The sequence below is a fragment of the Triturus cristatus genome, chromosome 4_2, assembly GCF_964204655.1.
Source record: "Triturus cristatus chromosome 4_2, aTriCri1.1, whole genome shotgun sequence".
NCBI classification, from domain to species: Eukaryota; Metazoa; Chordata; class Amphibia; order Caudata; family Salamandridae; genus Triturus; species Triturus cristatus.
The window spans coordinates 160,428,871-160,455,595 of NC_140586.1; the positions used below are offsets into that span (position 1 = coordinate 160,428,871).

Genomic DNA, 26,725 nt, shown 5'->3' on the forward strand with positions numbered 1-26,725 from the left:
CCATGACATGCAGGAGTACTAATTTAGAAGACCGGGGGAGATCCCAGCCCAGGACCTCCGAGATGCATGTCAGCACACCCCGCCAGAACCTAGACAACGCAGTACATTCCCATATGGTATGTAGTAAAGTCCCCTCCTCGCGCAGACAGCGAAGGCAATTCTCCTATACAGTTTGACCCTAGTAAAGTACACTCTATGCAGATATTTGAACTGAATTAGGCGAAGGCTTACCGCAATGGCCGCTCCACGTGGGGAAGCCAAAGCCTCCACCCAATCCTCCTCCTCTAGCGTACCCACGTCCTCCTGCCATGAGACGCTGCAATGACGGGGAGCAGTGCGTTACTAGAGACTGGTAGATCCTCGGCACCTTATGGTCATGCAGATCCCCCATGAAGACTTTCGCCTCCACCGGACTAAAGTCAGCCAAATCCTCCAGACCCACCAAACTAGGAGAGAGAGAGCATGTCGGAACTGCAGATATTTAAAAAATTGTGCATATGAAACTCCTTTTGCAGGTCCTGAAACGACTTCAGGATATGTCCCCGCATGACATCGCCCAGGGTAGAGATCCCAATCGCATCCCAGTCCTGAAAGCCCGGCAAAGCCGCTAACTGCGGCAGACGGTCATTTTGCCAAAGCGGCGTCTCACCCGTCAGGCGATTCCACCAGCCCATCCTCCGCAACGCCTGTCTCCAGACCCGAAACACTAACTGTGTCACATTCGGCAAGGAACGCCGCAGAGGTGCAGAATAGAGAAGCGTGTGTAGTGAGTGGTCTCCCATCAACCGGCGCTCCAAGGCATATGCTGGATCCGATCTGTCGCCATACCACCATTCGTTAAGAACTAACAAATGGGAGGCCATATAATACGAGAGAATGTCTGAGGTCGCAAGCCCCCCACAGTACGTGGATTTAAAGCAGGTGCGGAGAGCCACCCGAACAACACCCCCGCCAGGGCCGCGTCAACCTGGCGGAACCATCCCGAGGGGATGGGATACGGATGATTTTGCTGCTGATATAGCAAGCGGGGAAGAGAGACCATTTTGAATATGGCCGATCTGCCATATATGGATAGGGGCATGCGAGACCAAACCTGAAGATCCTCACGCACCCTGTTCCACACCGGCACCAGGTTCCTCTCCCAGGAGACCAGCCTCGCGTCCGATAAAAACACCCCCAAGTACTTCAGCCCTCCACGCGTCACCCGCACAGCGGAAGCCCAAGCCCCCGGGTCGGCCCCTCCCCCAGGACCCACAACGTAGATTTGCGCTCATTCATATATAATCCCGTGGTCTCCCCAAACACCTGCATAATGCGCAGCAACCGCGGGCCGGTCCTATCCGGTTGAGTAAGAAAGAATAGTACATCGTCCGCGTAGAGGGCAATTCGATCCGACAATCGGTTTGCCCACTCCAGGCCGGACACCTGCGCATCAATACGAACCCATGCAGCTAGGGGCTCCATTGCTAAAGCGAACAGATAGGGCGACAGGGGGCACCCCTGCCTGGTGCCCCGACCAATGGAAAAAACCGAGGAGACCGAGCCCGCCACACGTACTGACGCTGTTATGTCCGTATATAGTAGCATCAAGTAGGAGAGAAAACGGGGCCCCAGGTTTAGCCGGCGTAGGAGGGCGAATAGGTACTCCCAGCTCAATGAATCGAAAGCCCGATCCATGTCAGCAAGCAATAGAGCCGCTCGCACCCCCAAACTCTCAGCCGCCGCTATCGCCGCATGGGCTCTGCGAATATTGTGACGGGTCGCCCGCTGAGGCATAAACCCCGCCTGATCCGGATGGACATTAGTCGAAATGTGGGGACGGAGACGGTTAGCCAGCGCCTTGGCCAGAATTTAACCTCTACGTTGAGAAGAGAAATGGGACGGTAAGAGGCATGATGCTCCGGGGGCCTGCCAGGCTTGTGAAAGACCACCACCTCCGCATGTCTCCAATCTCTGGGCAAGCGGCCGGCCTCCCTCGCTTCCTCCACCACCCTGCAATAATGGGGACCCAGCTGCCGGAAATATCGTTTGAAGAATTCATTTGGGAAGCCATTAGGACCCGGCGCTTTGCCGAGCAGAAGCTCCTGAAGAGCCGAATTCAACTCATCTGCCGAGAATGGGCGATCCAGATCAACGCGTACCTCATCCGCCAGAGCCCTGGGCGGTAGATCGTCCAGAAATCGGGCAATAGCCTCCGCTTATAGACACTCTTGGGGAGCGTAGAGACCCGCATAGTAGACAGCAAAGCTTTCTGCAATAACCAACGGATCTGACATCGGCTGACCGTCAGGACCGACCACCCCCGGGAGGACCAGGGAGCCCGTCGCTCCCTGACACAATCTGTGCAGAAGCTTACTCGACTTGTCCCCCCACTGGTATATCCTGCTACGGGTCGCCAGCCACGCCTGTCTGGCCTCTTCGAGCAACAGGGACGAATATTCCTGTTGCGCCATCACTAACTGGCGGCGGACCAACCTCCCTCCTCCCTTGTCTCCGCTGCGTGCTTCTAGGTCCAATACCTTTGCTTCTGCCCGAACAAGAGATTCCCTGTGGGCCCTACGAGTCGCCACACAATAGGAGATGTCAACCCCCCGCAGTGTGGGCTTCATCGCTTCCCACAGGGTAACTGCCGCCGAAACCGTACCTATATTTTGCGACAGGTAATGATCCATGGCTTCGCCCAGGTGCTCCCTGTATTCTGCCCTTTGAAGGTTCCACGTAGAAAGGCGCCACTGGAAAGGTTCCCGCGCAAGACCAGCACGTAGTGTAATAGCTACAGGCGAGTGATCAGACAACCCTCGGGGAAGAATATCAGCCTCCGCCACCCTGCTAGCTACCTCCTGAGACACGAAAATGTAATCGATACGAGAAAAGGAGTTGTGAACCCCGGAGTTGCGCCATGCAGCCGACGCCACGGATCATCCCAATTCTGCCCTAGCACGAGGGAAGACAGCCTGGTGGGGCCGCGCACCAACGAGGCCCCGTCAGGCCTCCACCTGTCCACAGCAACATCCATCACATCATTCCAGTCCCCACCAATCACAGCTTGGCCCTCCGGGACATCCGTCAACACGGTCACAAGTTTCTCCACAAAGCCCCAGGACAATGGCGGCGGGGCATAGACGCTACCCAAAATCATGGATTCGCCCCTCAACGTACCCTGCAGGAAAAGATATCTGCCCTGCGTATCACTCCACGTTTTTATGTGGATATAGGGGACTCGTCTGTGAATCAAGACCGCTACCCCCCTTGAACCTCGCACAAAGCCCGCATGAAATACCTGGGTAAAGCCGAAGCGCTGAAAACAGAGAGCCTTAGTCCCCATAAGATGTGTCTCTTGGAGCATCAGGATATCAGCATTGGCACGTTTAGCCTGCTTAAGGATAGCGCCACACTTAATCTTGTCTAACGCTCCCCTGACATTCCAACTTAGAATACGCAAGGACCCCAGGGAATCCACGGATCTACCCCCTTTGGCAGCCATACCAGGACATCCCAGCCGTGTAGGGCCTATTGGCCCAGGACATGACACACAGCGCGATCCCTACCTGCAAGTGGACAGTGCGATGGAAAACAACAACAACAGTTCCCCTTAACCCCTTGCCTGCTCATGACGGAACCACTCCGTCATGAGCCACGGGCGCCGTGTGCTCATGACGGAGTGGTTCCGTCATGCTGCGGCCATTGCGGCCGCTCGGCCCACGCGGCGCTGATTCCCCGCCTGTGCGGGCGAATAATGCAAGTGGGCGGAGTCGTGACAGAACCACTCCGTCATGAGCACAGCGCGCACGTGGCTCATGACGGAGTGGTTCCGTCACGAGCATGGCGGCGCCGCGCTCACCCCGAACCCCCCCAGCGCCGCAGCAAAATTCGTGCCGCGGCGAAGGGGTTAACAACCCAACCAACACCCCCCCACCCTGTACCTCGAAAACAATGAAGTACCTGTCGCGCCAGGCAGAGCAGGCATTCCCCAACAGGGGGAACCACCCCTCACCCGCCAATGGATCCCCAAACTACAGTCCATTGTCCCTCAGCCCTATCCCTGTCTGAGATGCCTGACAGGAATACTGGCCCTGGTTGAGCTCCTCTGCCCCCTACAAGCAGTTCTCCAGAATGCGTAAACACACATAAAAACATTGATCAGCCAGCTGGCGCCACTTGTTCTACAGCCGATTCTTTCAGCGATGGCGCATTTCCAGATCTGGACCGCCTTCTGGACCTGGAGCGAAGAGACCCCCTCCCCCGGCCACCAGGCACCCTCCGGACCACATCACCCGAGGAGGAGTCCGAGTCCTTCCCTGGCGGGGAGTGGGGGCGCAGCCGCACCGTCTCGTCTGTCCAACGGAAGACCTCCTCCGGGGAATCAAAAAAGTACGTGCGTGAGCGATAAACCACCCTCAGCCGGGCCGGGTAGAGCAGCGCATAGGGAAGTTTAAGTTCCCGCAGGCGGGCCTTAGCCGCAAGAAACGACTGCCGCAGTTGCTGGGTCCGCTTAGTATAGTCCGGGAATATCAGGATGCGCGCATTATTGTATCGCAAAGAGTCCTGGGCCCTAGCCAGTTTCAGAATCACGTCCCGGTCATGATAGTTGAGCAGTTTCGCGATCACTGGCCGCGGCCGAGCCCCTGCGGGAGGTTTCTGCATCAGGGCTCTGTGCGCTCGTTCCACAACAAAACATTTAGAGAGGGAGTCGGGGGGAAGCCATCCCTCCAGCCACTGGGCGATGAATCTCTCCATACTTCCAGACTCGCACCCCTCTGGAAAACCAACAAAGCGAAGGTTGTTGCGGCGAGCCCTACCCTCCACATCCTCCACCCTAGACTCCAAGCCCCGCTGAGCAGTCTCTAAAGATGTAACCCGCTGCTGCAGGGTCGTCACCACATCCTCCACGCCGGAGATACGCGATTCAGTCTCGGTGATGTGTGCCACCGCGTTCCGCAGGTCTTGGCGTATCAACATGACATCAGATCCCACCGCACCTATCTTGGCGTCGAGGGCATCTCTAGACTGTGTGATCGCCGCCATGAGGGCAGCATTATCTGGGACAGCGCCCTGTGATCCACCAGCCGCCGCCTCCGGGACCAGCAAACTTGTCCAGCGTGCATTCCTTGGAGGGCCCCCCACCATGTTTGTCCCTCGTCATGTTGGACCAGGTATATTGCGGCGATCTTACTTCCAGCTGGCAGGCTCTATCTCTGCGCACTCCGGCGGGGCCCCGCAGGCGATACCCGGGTGACTGCCCCGGCCAACGACGGTCCGCGCAGCACGATCCCACTGCCGAAGCGGCCGTCCAGGCACCCCCGCCGCGGGTCCCCAGGCCCCGCGGCACTGCTCCACGCAATCCAGCAGGTGACAGTCAGCGCTCTACCACTAGCCCTCATGTGATGCGTGCTCCACCAAGGCGTCGTATTGGGCCCCACCGATTCCCAGTAGCGCAGGGTCTCACAGGTCTGGACCCTCGACGGCACCCCCACCGAGCCCAGGGACGAGCAGGATACACCTCTAGGCCTTTTGATAGACCCCGAAGGCCCAACCGATCCCAGTCGCCACGCCGTACCCCCACGCGGTCCGACAGTACCGCCGAACCCCACACAGAGCTGGAGACGATGAGGGGGGGCCAAGGATTCCGGCACTATCGACTTCACTCGGGGGACGCCACCACTCACCCCACGGCGCTCGGATCCTCCCCGCAGCCCGAGTTGGCTGCCGTTATTAGGGAATGCTCCTCCGTAAAGACCAGAAGCCACCGGGGGCCTCACGCGGAGGAACGGAGGTCCACTCACTGGCCATGATGTGCGCGTCTGCCTCCTCGACCTAGGAGCCACGCGCCAGGCCCGCCTCAAGTGTGTCCAAGGCGGCTAGGCCCCCAGCCGAGCGAGCCGCCACCAGCCGCCGACACCGCCAAGCCAGATCCGGGCCCCAGGAACTCCTCCTCCAAGGCGATCGGGATGGCGCCATCACAGCAAAACGTCGCTCTGGCCCCCGGCCCCGCGGTCCGATCAACCGCCGATCTGGAGGGGGGGGATAGGCCGCCCCGCCGATGCGCCCGCCAACCAGGCGTCCCACCTCTCCGCATTCGCTCAGCCGCGCCGGAGTCCGTCAGTGGAGCAGCACATGAGGCCGCGGCTTCAGCGCCGCCCACAGGCCTCAGAGATGATCCAGCTCTGCCGCGGCCGCAGGATCGCCACAGCCTCCAGCTCACCATCGGCGCGTGTCGCCACTTAACGCCACCTCCAGGTACCACTAGCGAGGGTTTTGAGGGGCAAAGGAGCAGGATAAGTGCAGGATTAATGCAGGGCTAGACGGAGCCTATCTAAAAGACGTCCGCCATGCTGGCTCGCTAAGCCACGCCCCCTCTACTGTTGTGATTTTTAAGCAATATTTTGCTATTTTAAAAGTTGACACTTCGAAACTTTTTCTGATCAAATTACCAATGTTATCCTATGGAAGGAAATTCACTTAGCAGGTAAGTGGGGTTATGGTTTCTTTTTCTAGGTCAGTGTTGGATCCTAGATCCAGCACTAGTGTACCACCTGTAAGCAGTTGAGAAACTGCGTTTAAGTTATACAAGCGATTTTTAAGGAATATTTATAGGTTTTCAAAATCGACACTTAGAAGAAATTTCATAGAAAAACAGTCAATGGTTCCCTATGGAAGAAAATTCAAGTTACAGGTAAAGTATGTTCTTGTTACTTTTGTAATCCAGTGCTGGGCTCCTAGGCTCAGTACTGGAACATCTATTTAAAACAGGTAAGTAATTACGTTTTCACAGTTCGTACGATTTTTAAAGAATATTTGTAGTTTGCAAAAATCGACACTTAGAAAAAAATTCACAGGAAAACAGTCAATGGTTTCCTATGGGAGAAAATTGAGTTAGCGGTAAGTACGGATGTGAGTACTTTTCAGGGTCAGTGATGGGCACCAAGATTCAGCACTGGTATCTCTCCTAATAGGTGAGTATTTCCGTTTTCGTTACTCGGTTGATTTTAGGTGAGTATTTTAAAGTTTAGAAACTCCACACTTAGAAGAAATTTCAGAGAAAACCACCAGTCAATGTCACCCTATGGAAGAAAAGTGAGTTATCGGCTTTTGGGTAAGTACTCGACTTGCAGAGTTAAGGTTCTGGGCACAGACTCAGGAGTCTCCCAGGTTCAGATAAGTACAGTTTTTACACCCTCAGCGGCACAGGGGCAGCCGGGTGCAGAGTGAGTTAGTCACAATGTTATCCTATGGGAGGCAGGGGGGCCTTAGTTGGTGGCTGCTGACTAGCAGGCCACGCGGCTGTGGGAGCTGGGCTCCTGGTCACTTGCTCAGGGCAAATGGGGAAGTAGGTAGGAGTAGAAGTTACACTGCCAGGGCCACTCGGGCGGCTGGGTGCAGGGTGCTTTTGAGCCTTCAGGCGCTCCATGGATTTCAATGGGAAAGCTCCAGGTTGAACAAAGGCTGCAAGCTCGGGGACGAAGATTCTTCAGGTGCCACCACCACTTCGAGAGGTAAGTTGGGTAGTCGGAGGATAGGTAGGTACCCAGGAGTTGGGCACAGGGGGCCGCTGGGTGCAGGGGTGCCTTTTGATGTCGGGAAATATTACTCTCTGTTGATCGCAGTTGGGGAGTACCTGGTTCTGAGGCTGCAGGCGTCCTCCGGAGCGTCGAGGTGAGTCCTTGGGTGCTGGATTCGGGGTCACAGTCGCCGGGGGGACGTCCTGAGGGTCTTTGTTCACTCCGGCACAGGCCAGGCTTGGCGGGTGCAGAGTGTGCAGGGTTCGCGGTTCCGGGCTGATGCCAGGGGTTAGAAACTTGCTTTGAGCAGAGCCACTGCTCTTGGGAGTCCCAGTCTTGGTAGAGTCTCAAGGTGGTCAGGTCCTCCGGGGCTTTTGAGGTTGCTGACCACTGAAGGCGCCGGAGTTCCACAGGAGCAGGTTCAAGGATCAACAGGCCGGTAGGGCTGGGGCCAAGTCAGTTGATGTCGTCCTTTTGTTAGCAGCTGCGCGGCGGGTCTTCTGGTTTCTTGATCTTCTTGCTTGTTTTCGAATCGGGATCTGAGGAAGGAAGGTTCAGGGTGCTCCTAAATACTAAATTTAGGGGGGTTACAGGTAGGTAAAGGACAGGGACCACTGTGTCCCTGCACTGGGGTGGGTACACCTCCTATCCTGCCACTCTCCTGTGGGAGGGGGGCAGTGGCCTAGTCGTGATTGGGCAGGCCTCCCCATCTTCAAGATGACGAGAGCCCGGGGACGTGCTTCACCTCGCATCCCCTACCTGAGGGTTGGCGTTCGCAGAGGCTGGCACACCCCCTGTCCTTCCTTGGGGTTTCCGGCCAGTCTTCCCGCCAGAGAGGGGGTTGAGAACCGGTAGGGACCAGTTGCTGGGTACAGCAAGTGGCCTGGAGAAGCTCACAAAGGCGGAATACCTTTGAAGCTTCCCCTGCCCATCCTGGGGGAGGAGACTTCGCACCTCACCCAGGATGTGCATTGTTGCAGGCCCAGGAGAGCAGATGGCTCTCTACCCAGGGGTCCAGCAACCTGTCTGCTGTGTGGCAGCCCCTCAGACAAGACGTGGATTGTAGGTTAGGTTCAGGGGGCATCTCTAAGATGCCCTCTGTTGTGCATCTTACAGTAAATCCCACACTGGCATCAGTGTGGGTTTACTGTGCTGAGAAGTTTGATATCAAACTTCTCAGTCTTCAGTGCAGCCATCATGGTGCTGTGGAGTTCGTGTTTGACGACCTCCCAGCACCATATACTCTTAATGGCAGCACTGCACTTACAGTTCCCAGGAATGGACATGGGTACTGTAGGGGCACAGGGCTCATGCACTTGTACCCACACCACTGGCATAGGGCACCCAGCTAGAGGGGTGACTGAGGTATGCCAGGGCAGTGTGTGTTGTGGGCATGGCACACAGGGATGTGTGCCATGTCGACTCTTTGTTTTGTTCTGCACCAAGACACTCAGCCTGCAAAGGCAGTGTGTGTGTGTCAGGGTACAGGGCCTCTAAGGGTGGCACAATAAGTGCTGCTGCCCTTAGGGGCCTTCTCTGGTCACAAGGCCCTGGGCACCTAGGGTACCATTTACCAGGGGCTGACAGGTGACCAGAGATGCCAATTGGGTTTTGGCTGCTAGGCAGTTTTTAGGGAAGGAACACAGGTTCTGAGCGCCTGATTGGCAGGAGCCCAGGGCACAACAAGGAAAAGTGCATCAGCTATCAGGCAAAAAAGGTGGGGGGGGTTACTGCAACAGAAACCCACTTTCTTACAGCAACCATGGTTCACAACACTCCTGGAACTCTCGGTAGTTTCACACCAAAAACTACAACTCTCCCCAAAGCTTCTTACACAGAACCATGGAGAGATGAGCCATCCACCTCAACTAAACCTAGCAATCTGGCTCCTGAAGTCCTAGAGTTTGATTACCTCAACCTCCCACCGGACTGTATGAACATTATTAAAGAAGCTAGACGCCCTACTACTGGAGCTTGCAATGCAGCCAAATGGAAAAGATTTGTCATTTACTGCAGTAACAACAAAATTGACCCACTAGATGCTTCAATTCAAAACATTATTTGCTATTTACTGTATCTACAAAGATGTAATCTGGCATACACATCCATAAGACTACATTTTACTGCCCTTGCCGCTTATTTACAAAACAGACAACATTTGTCATTGTTTAGTGTACCTGCCATCAAAGCGTTTATGGAAGGCCTTAAAAGGATAATTCCTCCTGCAATCCCACCCTCTCCAGTGTGGAATTTAAACATTGTCCTTACTAGGCTCATGGGTCCTCCATTTGAACCTCTACACAAATGCGAACTGCAATTCCTTACATGGAAAGTAGCTTTTCTTGTCGCAATCACCTCTCTCAGAAGAGTAAGTGAGATCCAGGCTTTAACCATACAAGAACCATTCTTACAAATACATCATAACAAAGTGGTTCTTTGAACAAATCCAAAATTCCTTCCCAAAGTAATCTCTCCTTTCCATCTCAGTCAATCTGTCTGTGGAATTACCCGTTTTTTCCCCAAATCCAGATTCTGTTGCAGAGAGAGCCCTTCACACACTTGATGTCAAAAGAGCTATACTTTATTACATTGACAGAACTAAACCTTTTAGAAACACAAACCAACTGTTTGTAGCTTTCTCTTCACCTCATAAAGGAAACCCATCTCCAAAGCTGGAATTGCCAGGTGTATAGTCAAATATATTCAAATATGCTACCACAAAGCAAAACGCACATTAACAATTGCCCCTAGAGCGCACTCAACACGCAAACTAGGGGTTTCCATGGCATTCTTAGGAAACATTCCCTTAGATGACATTTGTAAAGCAGCAACATGGTCTACACCACACACCTTCACCAAACACTATTGTGTAGATGTGCAGGCAAAACGCTTCTGTTGGCCACGCTGTTCTTAAAACACTTTTTCAAAGACCACTGCAACAGATACAGGTGACCACCGCTAAGGGAGAGCACTGCTATACAGTCTGTGCACAAGTATGTATTCTGCAGCTCATATGCCTCGAACGGAAAATGCTACTTAACAGTATGCATCTGTTCTTGGCATGTAGAGCTGCAGAATCACATATGCCCAGCCGCCTCCCCGTTACTTCTATCTGTTCCAGGGTAATCTTACTTAGATACATTACACATGGACATCTTTTCTGTTTCTTACAAGCTCCATCATTTCCCTTCATGGCGATTTTACAGCTAGATAACTATTCATGTCAGACTTTCCAATTTGTACTAGTTATCTAGCTGTAAAATTATACATCATCTTCAATTCCATGTTAGTATCAGTGTTTTAGCACATACCAGTCTTTTGTTATATTGCTATATGTGTTGTCATTAACCTCCACGTCCCCATTATTATTATTTTTGTAAATCGTTTTTATTTGCATTTCATTGTATAGAACAGTACATACAAACCGTGATCTCATAGAGAAACATCATGCTACTTGTACACTATGATGTGCATTATTGCCTGGTCACATCAAATAACCCCACCATCTTTTCATTAGTTAACGTCACTGGTATGAGAGGGTACATGGGTATAGAGCATGTGTCCATGACAGATAGTCTGTTGCCTGTACTGAAACCCGGGCGTAGGCTCTCAAAGTTAGCCGAGCAGGCGACTTGAATCTATAGTTGAAAATGACGATTTGAACTCTACTAAACTGGGAGGCAGAACAGGGATACACTGTGTCTATGTTGGCGTTGCATAATATGAGCCAGCGGATTAATACATCCCCGAGACCAGCAGGTGCCTAATCTACAGGGAGACTGCAGTGGATATCCACGACGCGCGCTGCGGAGGCATGAGTGCTCTGAGACAGTGGTTCCTCCGTCTCTATCTGCTTGAAGGAGTGTAATAGGATAGCCTCCACGTCCCCATTATGTAGGAGATTGCTTATATATGGTAATAGTACTTAGTAGCAATAGTCCTCTAAAAAGCTTCTTACATTCAACACCCCTTCTCCCTAGAGGGCTAGGTAACACAATACCTGTTCGTTCCACTGCATCTCCCATCACCTAAGGTACTCCTCTTCCCCGAGACCCCCACTTGCTCGTAAGAGAGATAGGGGGGCTGTCAGTGCATTCCCCATCAGTTCCTCTTCATCTCGAGGACTGACAAGGTTGTCTTGTATACCTTCCAGGATCTAATTAACCCCTCCTTCTGTTTTGGCTTGTTACCTAATCGTGTTTATTCTGCACCTCATGATTTTTTCTATCTCCACCCTTCTCCACTGATTTGAACTGACACTGGAGGACCCTCTCACTTTAAATGTCTGCTTCACACTCTGAGTTTTGTTGACCTCTTCCCTATATTGAAGCTTATTTCCAGAGAAGACTATAGTTAAGGACTTGAATAGTTTATAGTTTTGGGCTGACTTACTGACCCACTTTAATTGTGTTGTCTTGTCTGCATTAGTTGACATGCAACAGCGCACACCACAAGGTGACATAGGGGAAACTGATGAGGGGAAGAATGTGGTCAGACATAGGCCAACTCCCAGTCCCTCTTATTGACAAGCCGTGGAGATTAGCTTATGCAGCCAAGGATCAATAGGTCTTTCCCATGGCAGCAATGTATAAAACCAATTACTCATCATCCTCATACATTTCTTACCTGACCGGTTGGACACTGTCGCACATGCACTCTTGAGCTTTCAAATATCTGGTGCATGCAGTAATTAGTAGGAATTTGGGCACAAATGTAGGGCTTTTTCAAACCTGCTGATATTTGCTCATTGCTGTAGTTATTGGGTAGCATGTGTAGGTATATTAAGGACTCACACCTGCAGACGTTCACTTTTTTGCAGTACCTACTAGGCACTTTAGCAATTGTTTGCAGAGTCTCAAACATGCAGTCATGCACTCTTTGCTGTAGTTAGTACAAGTTTGTGCTGGCATACTGAGCTGTGTTCCACTTAGTCACATGCTTGTCGCTAACATTAGCAGTATTTTGAGCTGTATACATTTTCTCTTTGCAGCATTAACATACGTTTGTGGTGGTGTGTTGGGCATACTATGCTAACTTCTGCTGGCTTGTTGGTGATTCTCCCACCTTAAGGCAGTCATTTCTTTTATTTTTCTAAACCTCTAATAAAGGCATGTTGGGCACTTCTACCTATAGAAGTTTTCCTGACTTTCTTTATTAAGCGGAATTATGGGCTCAGATTCTCTCACATACCTCTGTACATCATTGAAAAGTAATACAGGCACCTTTTTCCCTCTTGCAGACACCAGTAACCAGCCCAACCGGCAGAAAATGAAGATTATGCTACAGGGCATGCTCAACAATCTGGACCAACTCCGAAAGGTGAGTCTGAATGGCAGGGACAAGGAGGATTGAGACAAGGGAATAGAAGGATGTGATTGTGTCCAGAACCACTTGTTCTGCAACCACTGCCAATGTTCTGCATAGATTTGTGCAAATTCCACCCCATTGAAATAACATAATTATTTTCCTTCGAAATTCTCATAATTATTTTAACTTCTGGATTTGGGCTTTTGTGAAATCAAATATTTACTACAGTATTGGAACTTTCATAGATTCCCATAGCTTGTATCATTCCCCGTCGTCGGAATGGAGTCTTGGTAAGTAGAAAAAAAGAGAAAGAAAGGCCTAGGCTTATCTCATTTTGTAGCATATCCACCTCTTTTTGTAAAAGAGACCAAACTAAGGCAACAACCAATCAGATAAGCCTCACCCCATAGAACCTTACTGAGAGAGCCTCAGTTTTTCTATCGCACGTTGTGCTAAGGGAGTCTCCACTGAGCTCTGCTCCGATTTCTCTTTAACTTCTGGATTTTTCATCTGTTCACAGCTATTTCTCTTCAGGATGTCAGACATGGAGAAAAAGGCTTTATTTAAAGCTTGTGCCACTTGTTCAAAGAAAAGGCTTTATGTGGAGGACAAGCATAAAGATTGTATTTATTGCTTGTACCCTGACCACAAGGCCACGGACTGTAAAATCTGCCGGACCTTCTCATCAAAGACCCTTAGCGACCGCGAGGGACGTTTACTAACCTGGCTACAAAAGCTAAAGTCACGAAAGGAGGCTGTATCCAGTGACTGCGATGAGACCTCCTCTGCAACATCTTCGAGGAGATCCCGAAAGAGGGGTAGGTCTTCTCCTTCAACTTCAGCTGACCCCCCTGCTAAGGCCTTGCAAAAGACCTCTGATAGGTCTGACAAGCGCAGTCTGAGGTACTTTCTACTCAAAAGGCGAGCCAGGGTCCTTCTATTTCCCCTCCACCATCTGGGAAACCAAAGCTGTTCAAAAAACCAGCTTCAGTACCTCCAGGGGGGAAAACTGAGAAGAAAATCCATCCGTCGACGACGACAACTTCAGATACGTCGACGACGACATCAAAGATTCACCTGACGTTAGTTCCAGCTCCCGTCGACGAGAACTGCGTCGACAACGACTTCGTCGACAGCAACAGGTAATGCCAGTTACATTGTCGACGACGATGATGACTACGTCGACGAGGATGACATCAGCGATGGTGTCGACGAGGAAAACGACGTGGTACTGACGACGAGCTCGTCGACGATCATTCCATCATCGTCGACGGTCCAATTTTCATCGACAATCCTGACGACGACATCGTCGACGATTCAAAAAGTGGAAATTTCAATAAAAAGAAAGATTACACCAGAGATGACATCTCCTCGGAGGGTGACACCATTACCTCCGGCACTCCTTTTAGAAGAAGAGGAATTTTCAGATGAGGAGGATGGTCCTTATGGGGATGCATATAGTCCATCCCAATTACGAGTAAAATACCAGGACTCAGACTCGGAAGACTATTTTATGGACCAGCAACAATACATGCCGCAAACAAGACCACAGGAACATTTGCAGCAGGGCATGAAAGCCATGCCGTCTTCGCTTATTAATGATCTTCAGCTCATGTTGTTGGATTATAAGAGGAGATTTCCATCACATCCCTCTGACCAACAATCAGTGCAGGTGCCACCACTGCCACCGCCGTCTATGGTAGTTCCTCAACTTCCTCAACCTTCGGACCAGGAACCATCAGAACGTCACCAGAATGTCGTCACGGGGCATGACGATTCATCAGACGATGACCAGAGCGTAGGACAAACCCCAGATCCAGATAGGGAATGGGACGACTACGTCATTCCGGGTCCCACATCACCGTCCCCGGATCCTGTGGATTCTCCTCCAGCGGACATTGGAGGTATCCATAACATCATGGAAAGGTCTTCCAAACAGTTTGACCTTCCCATACCTTCTGTACAATCGAATTGCTTTCTTTATGATTTTAAAGAACCCTTTAAACAGTCTGTCCGTTCTATCCCGATTGTGGAACATGTATGGAGTGAGGGGATTAAGGTGCTGCAGTCTCTAGCTACCGTCATCCCTGTTCTTCTGCGGCTGGAGAAGAAATATAAGGCTCCTGCTGATGGTCCCGCTTGTCTGGTTGGCCAACCGAAGCCGGATTCTGTCACATCTCAAGCGGCCCAAAGAAAGTCAAAGAATCCGTCGGTGCCCCTTACCACACCACCAGATAAGGAGGGTAGGCGACTAGACAATGTGGGAAAAAGATTCTCTTCTATGTCCAGCCTTCTTGTCAGGGCAGCAAACGCCTTAGCAATTCTGGGACGATATGATCGCCAAATGTGGTGCGATTTATCTCCATACATTGGCCAGCTACCAGATGAATCTGAGGCTGACGCAAAGAAGATTCTGGAGGAAGGAGAGCGTTCTTCTTCAGAGATCATAGATTGCGCAATGGACATTGCTACCGCTGCTTTTCTCACTTTGGCTGGTGCGGCAGTCCTTAGAAGACAAGGTTGGCTTCGGTCCACCTGGTTTCGCCCAGAGGTTCAAAATAAAATCCTAGACCTACCGTTTGATGGAGAAATGCTTTTTGGTAAGCATGTGGACGATGCGCTGCAGCAAATAAAAAAGGACGAAGATATGGCAAGATCCCTTGGGACCTTGCATTACCGCTAAGTACCTTTCCGTGGGTCAAGAGGGAGAGGTTTTTCTTCGTACAAAGGTGGTTATCAACAGCAGCGCTATTCCTCCTATTCACAGCAAGCCCAATTCTACAGACCCCAGTATTCTCAGGGCCAGGGCCAATCGTCGTCTTTCTCTCGCCAGCCTTCAAGAGGACGACAGGGACGTATAGGAAGAGATTCTTCAAAACGTCAATAGCGGCGTTCAGGCTCTGTCTACTGTTCCTTTGCCCCCTGTAACACCAGTGGAGGGCAGGATATCACAATGCCTCCACAACTGGGAGATCATCACATCGGATCGGTGGGTCCTCAATATCATCCAGTTTGGCCACACGCTGGAGTTTCAACACCTTCCACCATCCAGAGCCCCTCGCGCCACCGAATCCAAAGATCTACACCTTCTACGTCTAGAAGCTCACCAACTGCTTCTCAAAGGAGCAATAGAACCGGTGCCTCTGTCCCAACGAGGCGAAGGATTCTATTCCCGGTTCTTTCTCGTTTGCAAGACAGTAGAAAAGTGGCGTCCAATTTTAGACCTGAGGGAGCTCAACACCTATCTCATAAAATTATCGTTTCGGATGGTATCCCTACAGGACATTTTGAAGCTTCTCAACCCAGGTGATTACATGGCAACTCTGGATCTCGAGGACGCATACTTCCATGTTCTTATTCACCCAGCCCACAGGAGGTTTCTACGATTTACAGTAGCCAAGAGCCACTTTCAATTCAAGGTTCTGCCTTTCCGACTCAGATCCGCGCCGCAGATGTTCACGAAGGTGTTGGCACCAGTTGCAGCGTTTCTCAGAAATCAATCGTTACAAGTTTTCCCTTACCTGGACGACTGGTTGGTGAAAGCACCATCGTCTCAGGCAACTATAAAGGCAGTCGAAAGTTGCATTCAACTTTTCCAACATCTGGAACTTGAGCTGAACAAAGACAAATCAGTCCTCTATCCTTCCAGGTCGGCCAAGTTTCTGGGGGCCATTCTGGACACAGCTTCTTGCAAGGCTTTTCCATCAGAGGAAAGACAGGACAGATTAATTTCCTCCGCCCGTCGTTTACAAACAAGACTGTCTCTGTCTGTTCGCCTATACAAATCTCTTCTAGGATCGATCTCAAGTTGCATTCCATTAATTCCGCATTACAGACTTTGTATGCGTCCGCTCCAAGAGCAACTAGACATGCAGTGGCGCCAAGCAGAGGGATCGTTCGACGACAAGATAATAGTCACTCCTCTTATGAAAGAGGCGGTCAGCTGGTGGATGATCAAGGACAATATCTCGAAGGGTCTCACTTTCACAGTTGCTCCAGCTCCTTTGATACTTACAACAGACGCCTTTCTAGAAGGCTGGGGAGCGGTCTTGCAAGACCTTCAAGTGAGCGGCCACGGGACGCCCGAAAAACGCATTCTCCACATCAACCTTCTGGAGCTCAGGGCAATTCGGCTGGCGTTACAGGCTTTCCTTCCACGAATACGGAATTCAACCGTCCTAGTCCGTGCAGACAACACGACGGCTATGCACTATGTGAACAAACAGGGTGGAACACGATCTCAGCTGCTCTCCAAAGATGCCCAAGAGATTTGGGAGTGGGCTATTCATCACCAAATCGCTCTTTCGGCAGAACATCTTCTGGGTACCCTCAACATGACAACAAATACGTTGAGTCGTTTGAAGTCGGTCTGTCACGAGCGGGAGTTGGATCAAGCCACTCTCAAAGGTTTTCAATCGTTGGGGTACTCCGTCCATAGACCTGTTCGCCACTCCAGAGACCAGGAAATGCCACTTTTACGCTAGCAGGGAACGCCATCAAGGGTCGTTGGGGAAAGCGCTTTTGATGGCCTGGTCAGGCGCATTTGTCTACGCCTTTCCGCCAATTCCCCTAATTCCAAGATTGCCCAGGAAGATCAAAACATAACCATGCACAATGATTCTAGTAGCACCAGCGTGCCCCGCCAGTTTTGGTTCACGGAGCTCCTTCTGCTCTCTCAGGATCATCCAATGCATCTGCGGCCAATTCCCTCTCTATTGACGATGTCCCAGGGCCAAGTGGTGTACCAGATCCAAGCTCACTTCAGTTGACTGCGCGGCTCCTGAACACCGAGAATTTCAGAACTTTGATATCCCTCAGGAATGTAAGGAAGTGCTAGCTCAGGTCCGTGCACCGAGTACGAATAAAACTTATTGTTCCAAATGGAAACGTTTCTGCTTGTGGTGCCGCCGAGAGAACATCCATCCTTTTTCTTCTGCTCCTCATCAAATCTTACCTTACATTTTGTCTCTGGCCAAGTCAGGTCTTGCTCATTCTTCTATCAAAGTGCACCTGGCTGCGATCTCTAGATTCAGACGGACGGCTTCAGGTCCTTCTCTCTGGTCGGCAAGAATTGTCAAACAATTTTTAAAAGGACTCTTTAGAGTTTTCCCTCCGGTCAGACCTCCGCCTCCCATGTGGCAACTCAATTTGATTCTTGCTCAACTCATGAGACCTACTTTTGAGCCTGTTCATAGAGCGGATCTTAAATTCCTTTCATGGAAAGGGGCCCTCCTTCTCGCTCTAACATCTGCCACGAGGGTTGGGGAACTTCAAGCTCTCACTATAGAGGATCCATTTTTACAGTTTAAGAAGGACACTCTTATTCTGAGAAGAAATCCGAAACTCATTCCCAAAGTGCCTTCGGTTTTTCATTTGAATGAGCTGTCATTCTAAAATCTTTTTTCCCTCGACCTACGACTCCACTGGAAAGGTCTCTTCATTCCTTGGATGTCCAAAGATGTTCAAAATTATATCTCCAACGCACCAAGGATTTCAGAAAATCTACCCTTTCAAAGCAAGGAGTTGCACGTTGGATTGCCATTGCGATCTATTACTGCCATCAAGCGGCTGGTAAGCTCCTAGAAGGGCGGGTCCGGGCGCACTCTACAAGATCAGTTTCATCGTCTTCTGCTTTTTTCGCTGGAGTGCCGATCAAGGACATTTGCAGGGCGGCTACATGGAGCAATGCCCATACATTCACGAAGCGTTACTGCTTGGACTCTTCCACGCGGAGCGAGACAGCAGTGGGACAAGCAGTCCTCAAGAACCTCTTCCAGTGAGCGGTGAGCTTTCCTTTCTAACCCGCCTTCCTGTTATTGCTATTGCACATTTTGTATCATATGATGTTTTCTGACTAATGTTTTGCATATCTGGTTATTACTTATGTGACTATACATACAGGGTTATGCCAGTGTTTATTTCACAAAATGTGCATTGTTGCCAACTGCTAACTACTCTGATACAAGCTATGGGAATCTATGAAAGTTCCAATACTGGAGTAAGAAAACAAGTTACAATTTCAATTTCAAACCAGCTTTATTCGACACATCGTCATAAAAGCACATAAAAATTATGATATTTACAATAAAAGGGTCATTCAATTATTTATAAAAGCCTAATTGGACAATGGTTACACTTTGTGTCCCCATGGATCATACTTTCCTAAACAAAACTCTGTATTTACAGTTTGTCTAGCTTGACACAATCATTTCATAGCATATGATTTGTAAACAAAATTAATAAAATTCATAATAAACAGTGTTAAAAAAGAATGTAATTAGACAAGTTGGCTAAAACCCAGTAGATATAAAAAACACTGTTTGACAGAACATATTTTTAAAACTCATGATGATAAAAATATATTAACACAGTTTAACACAGTACAATTTGAAATAGCTTGGACTTTGCCCTAATTGTCCACATCCATCCTAAGTATTTGGCAACTGCTACGAATATGGGGGATGAAATGTTCGTACGCAATATTCTTTCAGCTGCCAGACTACATCTTGTCCCCAAAAGCTTACATATGGGCCTTAGCCAAACTCTACGAGCATGCTTGTAGGCTGGACAGGCAAATAACATGTGCGCAACAGATTCGTTGGGGGCCGAACAGCAAGGACACTTACTCTCACCAAGTTTAGTCCACTTCGAAGTGAAAGACCTTAGTGGCAACAAACCCACTCTCAGCTGAAAATAAAGCTTCCTGTCTAAAGGTTTGGTGACAGTATCCCAATATGGTTCATAGGTCGAGATGGGTTTGAATTCCAAAAATGTACCTGTTAAGGAGGATGCTTCACTGGCACTAAAGACACTTAATGAGACCATCTCCCAATATTTCTCTTTTAAAAACTTCTTAGTTGGAAAGCAAGCCGAAGTAGGTTCGTCCCAGAGTGTTGACATTCCAATTTTAACTAAGATTTTTTTCACACCACACAACCAGCTAATTTTATGAAAGGTATCAGCTTTTATAATATCCAAGAAACCTTCAGCATAATCTTTCAATTCCGGTGTTGTCCACAGTCTTCGCTAGTATAGCATGGTGCATAGCTTTGCAATATCCTGAAGAGGTTTCCTCCCAAGATCATGAAGGAGCGGACAAAGCGGTGTACTTTGTGGAAGATTGGTAATGCCTCTCAGGAACTTATTTTCAGATGAGCTTAGTTTCGACAAGTTCTCTAGCCCCCAAAGTTCTACGCCATACAATGCAGAGCTTACCACTTTAGCGTTGTAAACTTGGAGCACTGGTTTAATGGGTTTCGTCAAAGACCTATTGTGCTCAAGGCGTAGAGCCCCTAACAACTGCCGATGTTTCAGGGTGGCCTTGTCAATCTGGTGGTTCTACTTTAAATCATTCTGAATATTCACCCCATGGTATGTAAAGTCCCTAACTTGTTCCAGGGGACGACTATACATTAAAATGCCACCTTTAAAAACTTTACGTTGATTAAATATCATGAGTTTCGTTTTTGACACGTTGACTTCGAGTCCCCGAGCGGAGCAGAACTCCTCAAATACTCTCAGGGCTCTTTGGAGCCCACTCGGGGTCTTCGAAATTATCAGTGTCATCAGCAAACATTAAAATTGGAATTTTAATGCCTGCCAAAACCGGAGCATCTGTATTGACTCTAGCCATAAAATCAACTATCCCATTTATGAACACAGTAAATAATGACGGGGCCATGATGCACCCCACGCTCAACCGGGAAAGAATCAGTCACCTGGCCCTGTGAGCCCCAGCGTATTGTTGCATAGTTGCCCTCATGCAATCTCTTTAGGAGCGTCAAAAGTTCAGCGGATAGACCTAAATCTTGAAGGGTCGACCATAGCCTAGAGCGGGGGATGAGATCGAAGGCCGATTTTAGGTCCATAAAGGCAGCATACATGCTGTATTTGCCCAGGACCACCACCTTCCAGTATAATAAAACAAAACAAAACACCTGATCAATAGTGCTTGTATAAGCGCGAAAACCAGCTTGCAGAGGTGATAGTATGCTGTGCTCGTCCACCCAGTCATTGATCTTATTAAGAATTAATCTCCCCAATGTTTTTTGTAGTGAGTCAATCAAACTAATGGGACGATAGTCCCCGGCACAGATTTATCACCTTTCTTATACACGGGGATTATTTCAGCCCCTTTCCAGGAGTCCGGTACGGGAGCTCCTCGTGCAATTGCGTTAACCAGTAGTAAGATGTATTTTCCCCATCTGATTTTGTCATATAAAAACACGTCAGCGGGGATACCATCTTGGCCGGGGGCTCTCCCTCCAACAACTGCACAAAGGGCTACCTCAACATCATTAATGGTGAAAGCCTCATCTACATAAAATACACAGATTGTCTCACTCACTGTAGACTCCAAGGAGCTACATGCGTATTGTGGCCTGAAATGTGTTACCCACTCTTCCTGGGAAACGTGATTAATTGGAGAGTCAGGAATACAATCTCTGTCCCACTTGATAATGGCCCAGAAGTGCTTGCTATCCTTCTTGTTACTGGCCTATTTCAAATCCTGCCATCTCTTTTCATCCCAGGAGCGTTTTGATTTGGCCATAGAGTTTTTATATGTCTGTCTAGCAGCGCATACTGTAGCTAGGTCCCCTTCTTTAACGGCCTTTCCTAGGAGGGCTCTTGTCTGCCGGCATTCACTGTTGTACCACCGACAGGTGTTCTGACGAGTTGTCGTCTTTATCTTGTGTGCTTTAAAAAAATAAGATCTCAAGTGTAGAAAACAAGTTACTTACCTGTAACTTTGGTTCTCCAGTATTGGTAACTTTCATAGATTCCCATGCGCCCATCCACCTCCCCTGGGAAAGCTCAGCCTTCAGCAAATTTGGTTACTCTGTTACACAACGGCTAGGAAAATCTGAGGCTCTCTCAGTAAGGTTCTATGGGGGGAGGCTAATCTGATTGGTTGTTGCTTTATTTTGGTCTCTTTTACAAAAAGAGGTGGATATGCTACAAAATGAGATGAGGCCTAGGCCTTTCTTTCTCTCTTATATATACTGCTATGTTATTTTTCTATTTACCGAGATTCCCATTCCGACGACGAGGAATGATACAAGCTATGGAAATCTATGAAAGTTACCAATACTAGAGAACCAAAGTTACAGGTAAGTAACTTGTTTTCTACTGTTTTCGGAGTGCTTTGAGGAGTATTGGTAGAGCAACAACACACAGGTTCAGCGTAAACTTCTAGGATAATGACAGCGTACATAACTGATGCTTGAATTCATCCTTTAGATTGCATGGGTAGGTCCCAAAATTAAAATCTGTTTTAGGCATATGACAGGTAATGGGCAGTAAATGAGGTGAGAACGTTCTCCCAAAGAGGCATTGGTCAGGAAGATCCAACAGTTGATCCCTTTGCCAGATGGAAGAGATGTGTCTAAAGACTTCTTAATAACTTTTAAGAAGTCTTGACATTTAGGAGGAATGGAAAATGAGCTACTGAGGGCTGAGCCATGATCATGCTGGAATGATCCGATAAATGTGAAAAGTATGAAAGAGTTGGGCATTAGTATTAGGGGGAATTAATCTCAAGTGTCAGAAGAGTTTTGTTAGGTAGCTTAGTGCATGGGAAGAGAGAGACTTAAGGGCAGGGCACAACATTTTGAATTGCTTTTTCGCTTTGAATCGGGACCAGTGTAGTGACTTGAGGTCTGATGTGATAACGATGAGTATCTCCAAATTAATTTAGATCATTTGCAGCTTGAGGAGGGTGATCATTAGAAGTCCAGTGTACAAAGATCTAGATCTGAACTTGCTCCTTGGAATGTGAGGATTCACAGACAGCTCATTTGAGTATAGTTGGAGTGATTGCAAAACGTGTTAACTGACATACTTTTGGAAAAATGGGAATGCAAACCCAGAGTACCCTTAAGAACTGAGTTTTTGACACAATGGAGAAAATGATATTGACACTGGTAACAAGTGTAGGATACCCAAGTGCTATTTGAACCAAAGTCGTCCTCTGCCATCAGGACTTGCATTTTTTAAAGGATATACCTAACTCACCTGTCCTCCAATTCACCACACCTAATCAGGAAGTTCTTTAATTAGCCCAAATCCATCTCGATAAAAACTAATAGCAGCTTCAAACAACCGTAGTTTCTTCGGCCTTCTTGAGCTTCATATGGCCCACCTATCATGTGATGACTTTATGCTTCATGCTCAATAGTATACATCTTGTGCAATCTGTCCAAGGCTGCAATCAATTTAGTAAAAACAAAATTTTCCTAATCTAATGTCTGATATGTTTTAAGCAATACTAATATATAAATCTGCCAAAATTTAGATTTTATATTAATTCCTTGGTATGATGTCAATGCCAGAGTACTTTGGTACATTAATTAATTCCTTTAATACATGGTATATGTTCAGTAACTAAATAAAAATCATATTAAGGGCTGACTCATTTCTTAGTTACACATTTATACGTATTGCCCTGCATATGCACACATGCTTCTGGGTACAAATATAGCAGTAATCCAACTTAGAAAGGCCAAATTTCACAATATGTGTGTGTGTGTGCAGCTAATGATTTAAGATGATTTAAGATGTATTTTTATAGAAGTAAAAGCTAACCCTGCTGCTTGTAAATGAAGTAGATACCATAGAATGTTTTGAGGTGAGGCATTTAGTGGAGCAATATTTTTTGGGTGACAATAATGAACATAGCGTTTACACTTTGCTGCATAGCATGCCTGTGTTGTGGGTCTTCTTGCTTCTTTTAAAATATCCATACATTCTTGTGGTAGATTTAGGTATCCAAATTTCAAGGCCTCAGGAGCCAAATTGCAAGATTGAGTGATCTGGGATTTGGGTGTCTTACTGCTCATTGGTTCTGAGTGATGAGATCCTGTCTGTTGGATAGTAGTTGATGTGGGACTGTTGACAACTCTTGTAATGTTGTGTACCATGGTTGCCTGGCTCATGTGGTAGCAACTAGGATGAATGTCAGGGATTTCTGCCTCAGTTTATGAATTACAAATGGAAGCAGGGGGAGAGGTGGAAAAGCGTAAGCAAATATCCCTTACCAATTGATCCAAAATTCATTGCCTTTGGACTGTGGGTGTTAGAACCTAAAGACGAAGTTTTGGCATTCTGAATTTTGTGGGGTGGTTGCACACATGTCTATGTCCTGTTTTTCCCATTGTTGGAAGAACGGGTGTAGGTCTTGTATATTGAGTTCCTACTCGATGACTTGTTGGCGTGTCGTGCTGAGGAGATCCGCCAAGTAGTTATCTACTCCTGGAATGTACTGTGCACACAACTGACTGTTGTGTTGTACAGCAAATTTCCAGGTTTTTTTGTGCTAGGAAAGACAACTATGGAGATGTGCCCCCCCTCCCCCCCCCCCTTGTTTTTGCAGCTAATACATGGTAGTCATGTTGTCTGTTTTGATTAAGACAACTTTACCTGTGAGGTGGAGAAGAAATGCTTTTATCGCTAGATGAACAGCTAGCAGCTCTAGGTGATTTATATGTAGAAGAGATTGACTGTGTGTCCAGTGTTCATGTACAGTCACTTCCTGTGAGTGCGCTCCTCATCCAGTCATTGACGCATCCGTTATTATTGTTGTTTGCCGAACTGGGTCAATAAACGGTTGTCCCTGTAACAGATTTTTGGAGTCCCATCATTGCATAGAGTTGCAAACTTGACGGGTGATCAATACTAGATCCTCTAATTGACCATCCGTTTGAGACCATTGTTGCATTAAGCATTGTTGTAGAGAGCGCATATTGAGTCTGGCATGAGGTACTATGGCTATGCATGATGCCATGGTCTCTAGGAGACGCATTATGGTTCTCACTGATATTTGTTTCTGAGATTGATATTGTGACAGCAGATTTTTTGCAAGTTTGTATTTTGGCTGTATTTGGGTAGGTTACTCCTGTTTGACAATTTAGTATGGCTCCTAAGCAAAGCTGTATCTGGAGAGGATACCGGTGGGAACTTACTGCATTGATTGTAAAACCAGTTGGTGTAGTAAATTTATTGTTGTTTGTGTGTTGCAAACATTTGTGATATGTGTTGCTTTTAATAAGCCAGTCGTCTAGATATGAAAAAACATGTATGTTTTGTCTTCGCAAGTGAACTGCTACCTCTGCAAGACATTTCGTAAACACACTGGAGGCTGTGGTGACCTCTAAACGGAGCACTGTGAATTGAAAGTATTGTCGGTTGAAAACAAACCTGAGATATTACCTGTGTTCTGGGTGAACTGGAATGTGAAGATATGCATCCTTTAGGTCTAATTCAGTCATGAAGTCTCTCTGTTGGAGAAGTGGAATGACATCCTGAAGAGTGACCATATGAAACTGTTCTGAAAGGATGTAGCTGTTGAGAGGTCTGAGGTCTAGGATGGGTATTAGAGCTCCATCCCTTTTTGGTATGAGGAAGTGAAGGGAATAGACCCCTGTGCCTTGTTATTTTTTTAGTAGAGCTTGAATTTCCTCTGTTAAAAGTGCTTATTGGTGTGATGATAGCCTGTAAATGTGAGGTGGAATGTTTGTAGGTGTTGCAGTGAGCTCGAGACAAAAACCATTTTGGATAATATCTAACACCCATTGATCGGATGTGATATGTATCCTTGCAGGAAGGAACTGTTGTAGTCTTCCTGCGACATATGTTGTGTGATCGGGAGAAATGGTAGGTGCGTCAGGCCTTGGTGTTGGTGGAGTTAGTGTTTTTGTTAAAACCTCCTTTACATCTGCCTCTATAGGATCCCCTATATTTTCTTCTGGGAGAGGCTGTTTGATGTGTTTTATTATAGGAGGTGGATGTAAGTGAAAAGTAATTGGCATCCCACAGCAGGTTCATTGCAGGCCCTGTAGCCAACTCCCACTGAGTAAGGCCAAAGTCTGTGTGCCAGAGAGGTTGAGAAAAATGGTGGGTTGTTTGCATTGCATAGCCATAAGCCAGACACTGCAGCCAACTTGCGCTGCACATGGTCAAAGGTAGTGCACAGCAGGGCTTTAGTGCATGTGACATCCAGCTGGAGATTTGCAGACGTCAATTGGCACAGTCCAAGTGTAGAATTGCTCCTGGTCACTTGCTCTAGTCACTTTGCCAGTGTAGAGCACAGGCGAGATACTGACCAGACATGACACTCGCTTATCCTGCTGTTGTTACCTGAACCTGTGTGCTCAGGCCAGGTTTAGTACTGGATGACACACCAGGTGTCACATTGTGTGTGTGTGTGGCAGCTGAGTTCTCACCATATAATAACACAGCAAAATAAACGTTACAGTCTAGGAAACCATGCAGCCAGAATAACTTGCAACGCATGTATATGTTGAAGTGCAATAACACACAAAAGAGGGCCTGAGGAGATTTAAAGACCAGCAGGGGGAGACTCCCCTTAATCGAAAGCAAAACACACAAGAGCCCCTTGGTCTGGGTGGAATGGATTAGTGCTAGTGTCCCTTTTACAGGAGAGTGACCTTCACCCACCCGTAGGTGGCATGCTTCATCATACAGGAACTTCCTCGGATTGCGAACCTGGTTGCAATGCAGGCTACAACCCCCTCTCTGTGAGGGAGGAGCGCAGGGATGTGTCAGTGTTAGAAAGAGGTCATCTAAAACCTGTAGATGAGCAGGGTGTGGTGAGGACAAAAGAAAAGGAGAAGAAGTGTATGAGAGATCAAACTAACTCCAAGGTATGCCAAAACGTTATTGGGGCATCTGAAGGTTATGGCTTAAAAGAATACTATGATAGGAGGTAATTCAATCTATCATAAAATAGTGAGGGTCAGCATGTTTCAGCCTCTTACACTCCGTAGAGGTGTGGCGGCTTTCATCAGGACCAAAATGAGATGTAGGTCGGTTTGCATGTGTCTCAAAAATAATCAGCCATAAAAAGAGGTGCAATTCAGCGCCGATTGCATCTTTGATCACAGGACTTAGATGCCCCCTCT

The 26,725-nt window shown here is 48.2% G+C and overlaps 1 protein-coding gene across 8 annotated transcripts in view; it reads left to right on the plus strand.

The window, feature by feature from the left end:
* Positions 1 to 26,725, plus strand: part of STAT2 (signal transducer and activator of transcription 2) — a 574,746-nt gene that overhangs the window by 202,240 nt on the left and 345,781 nt on the right. For all 8 annotated transcript variants that reach the window (XM_085600900.1, XM_085600903.1, XM_085600898.1 and 5 more), the window contains one exon: positions 12,739 to 12,818. In XM_085600900.1, coding sequence (XP_085457026.1) covers positions 12,739 to 12,818 — 80 coding nt within the window. The remainder of the gene's footprint in view (positions 1 to 12,738; positions 12,819 to 26,725) is intronic.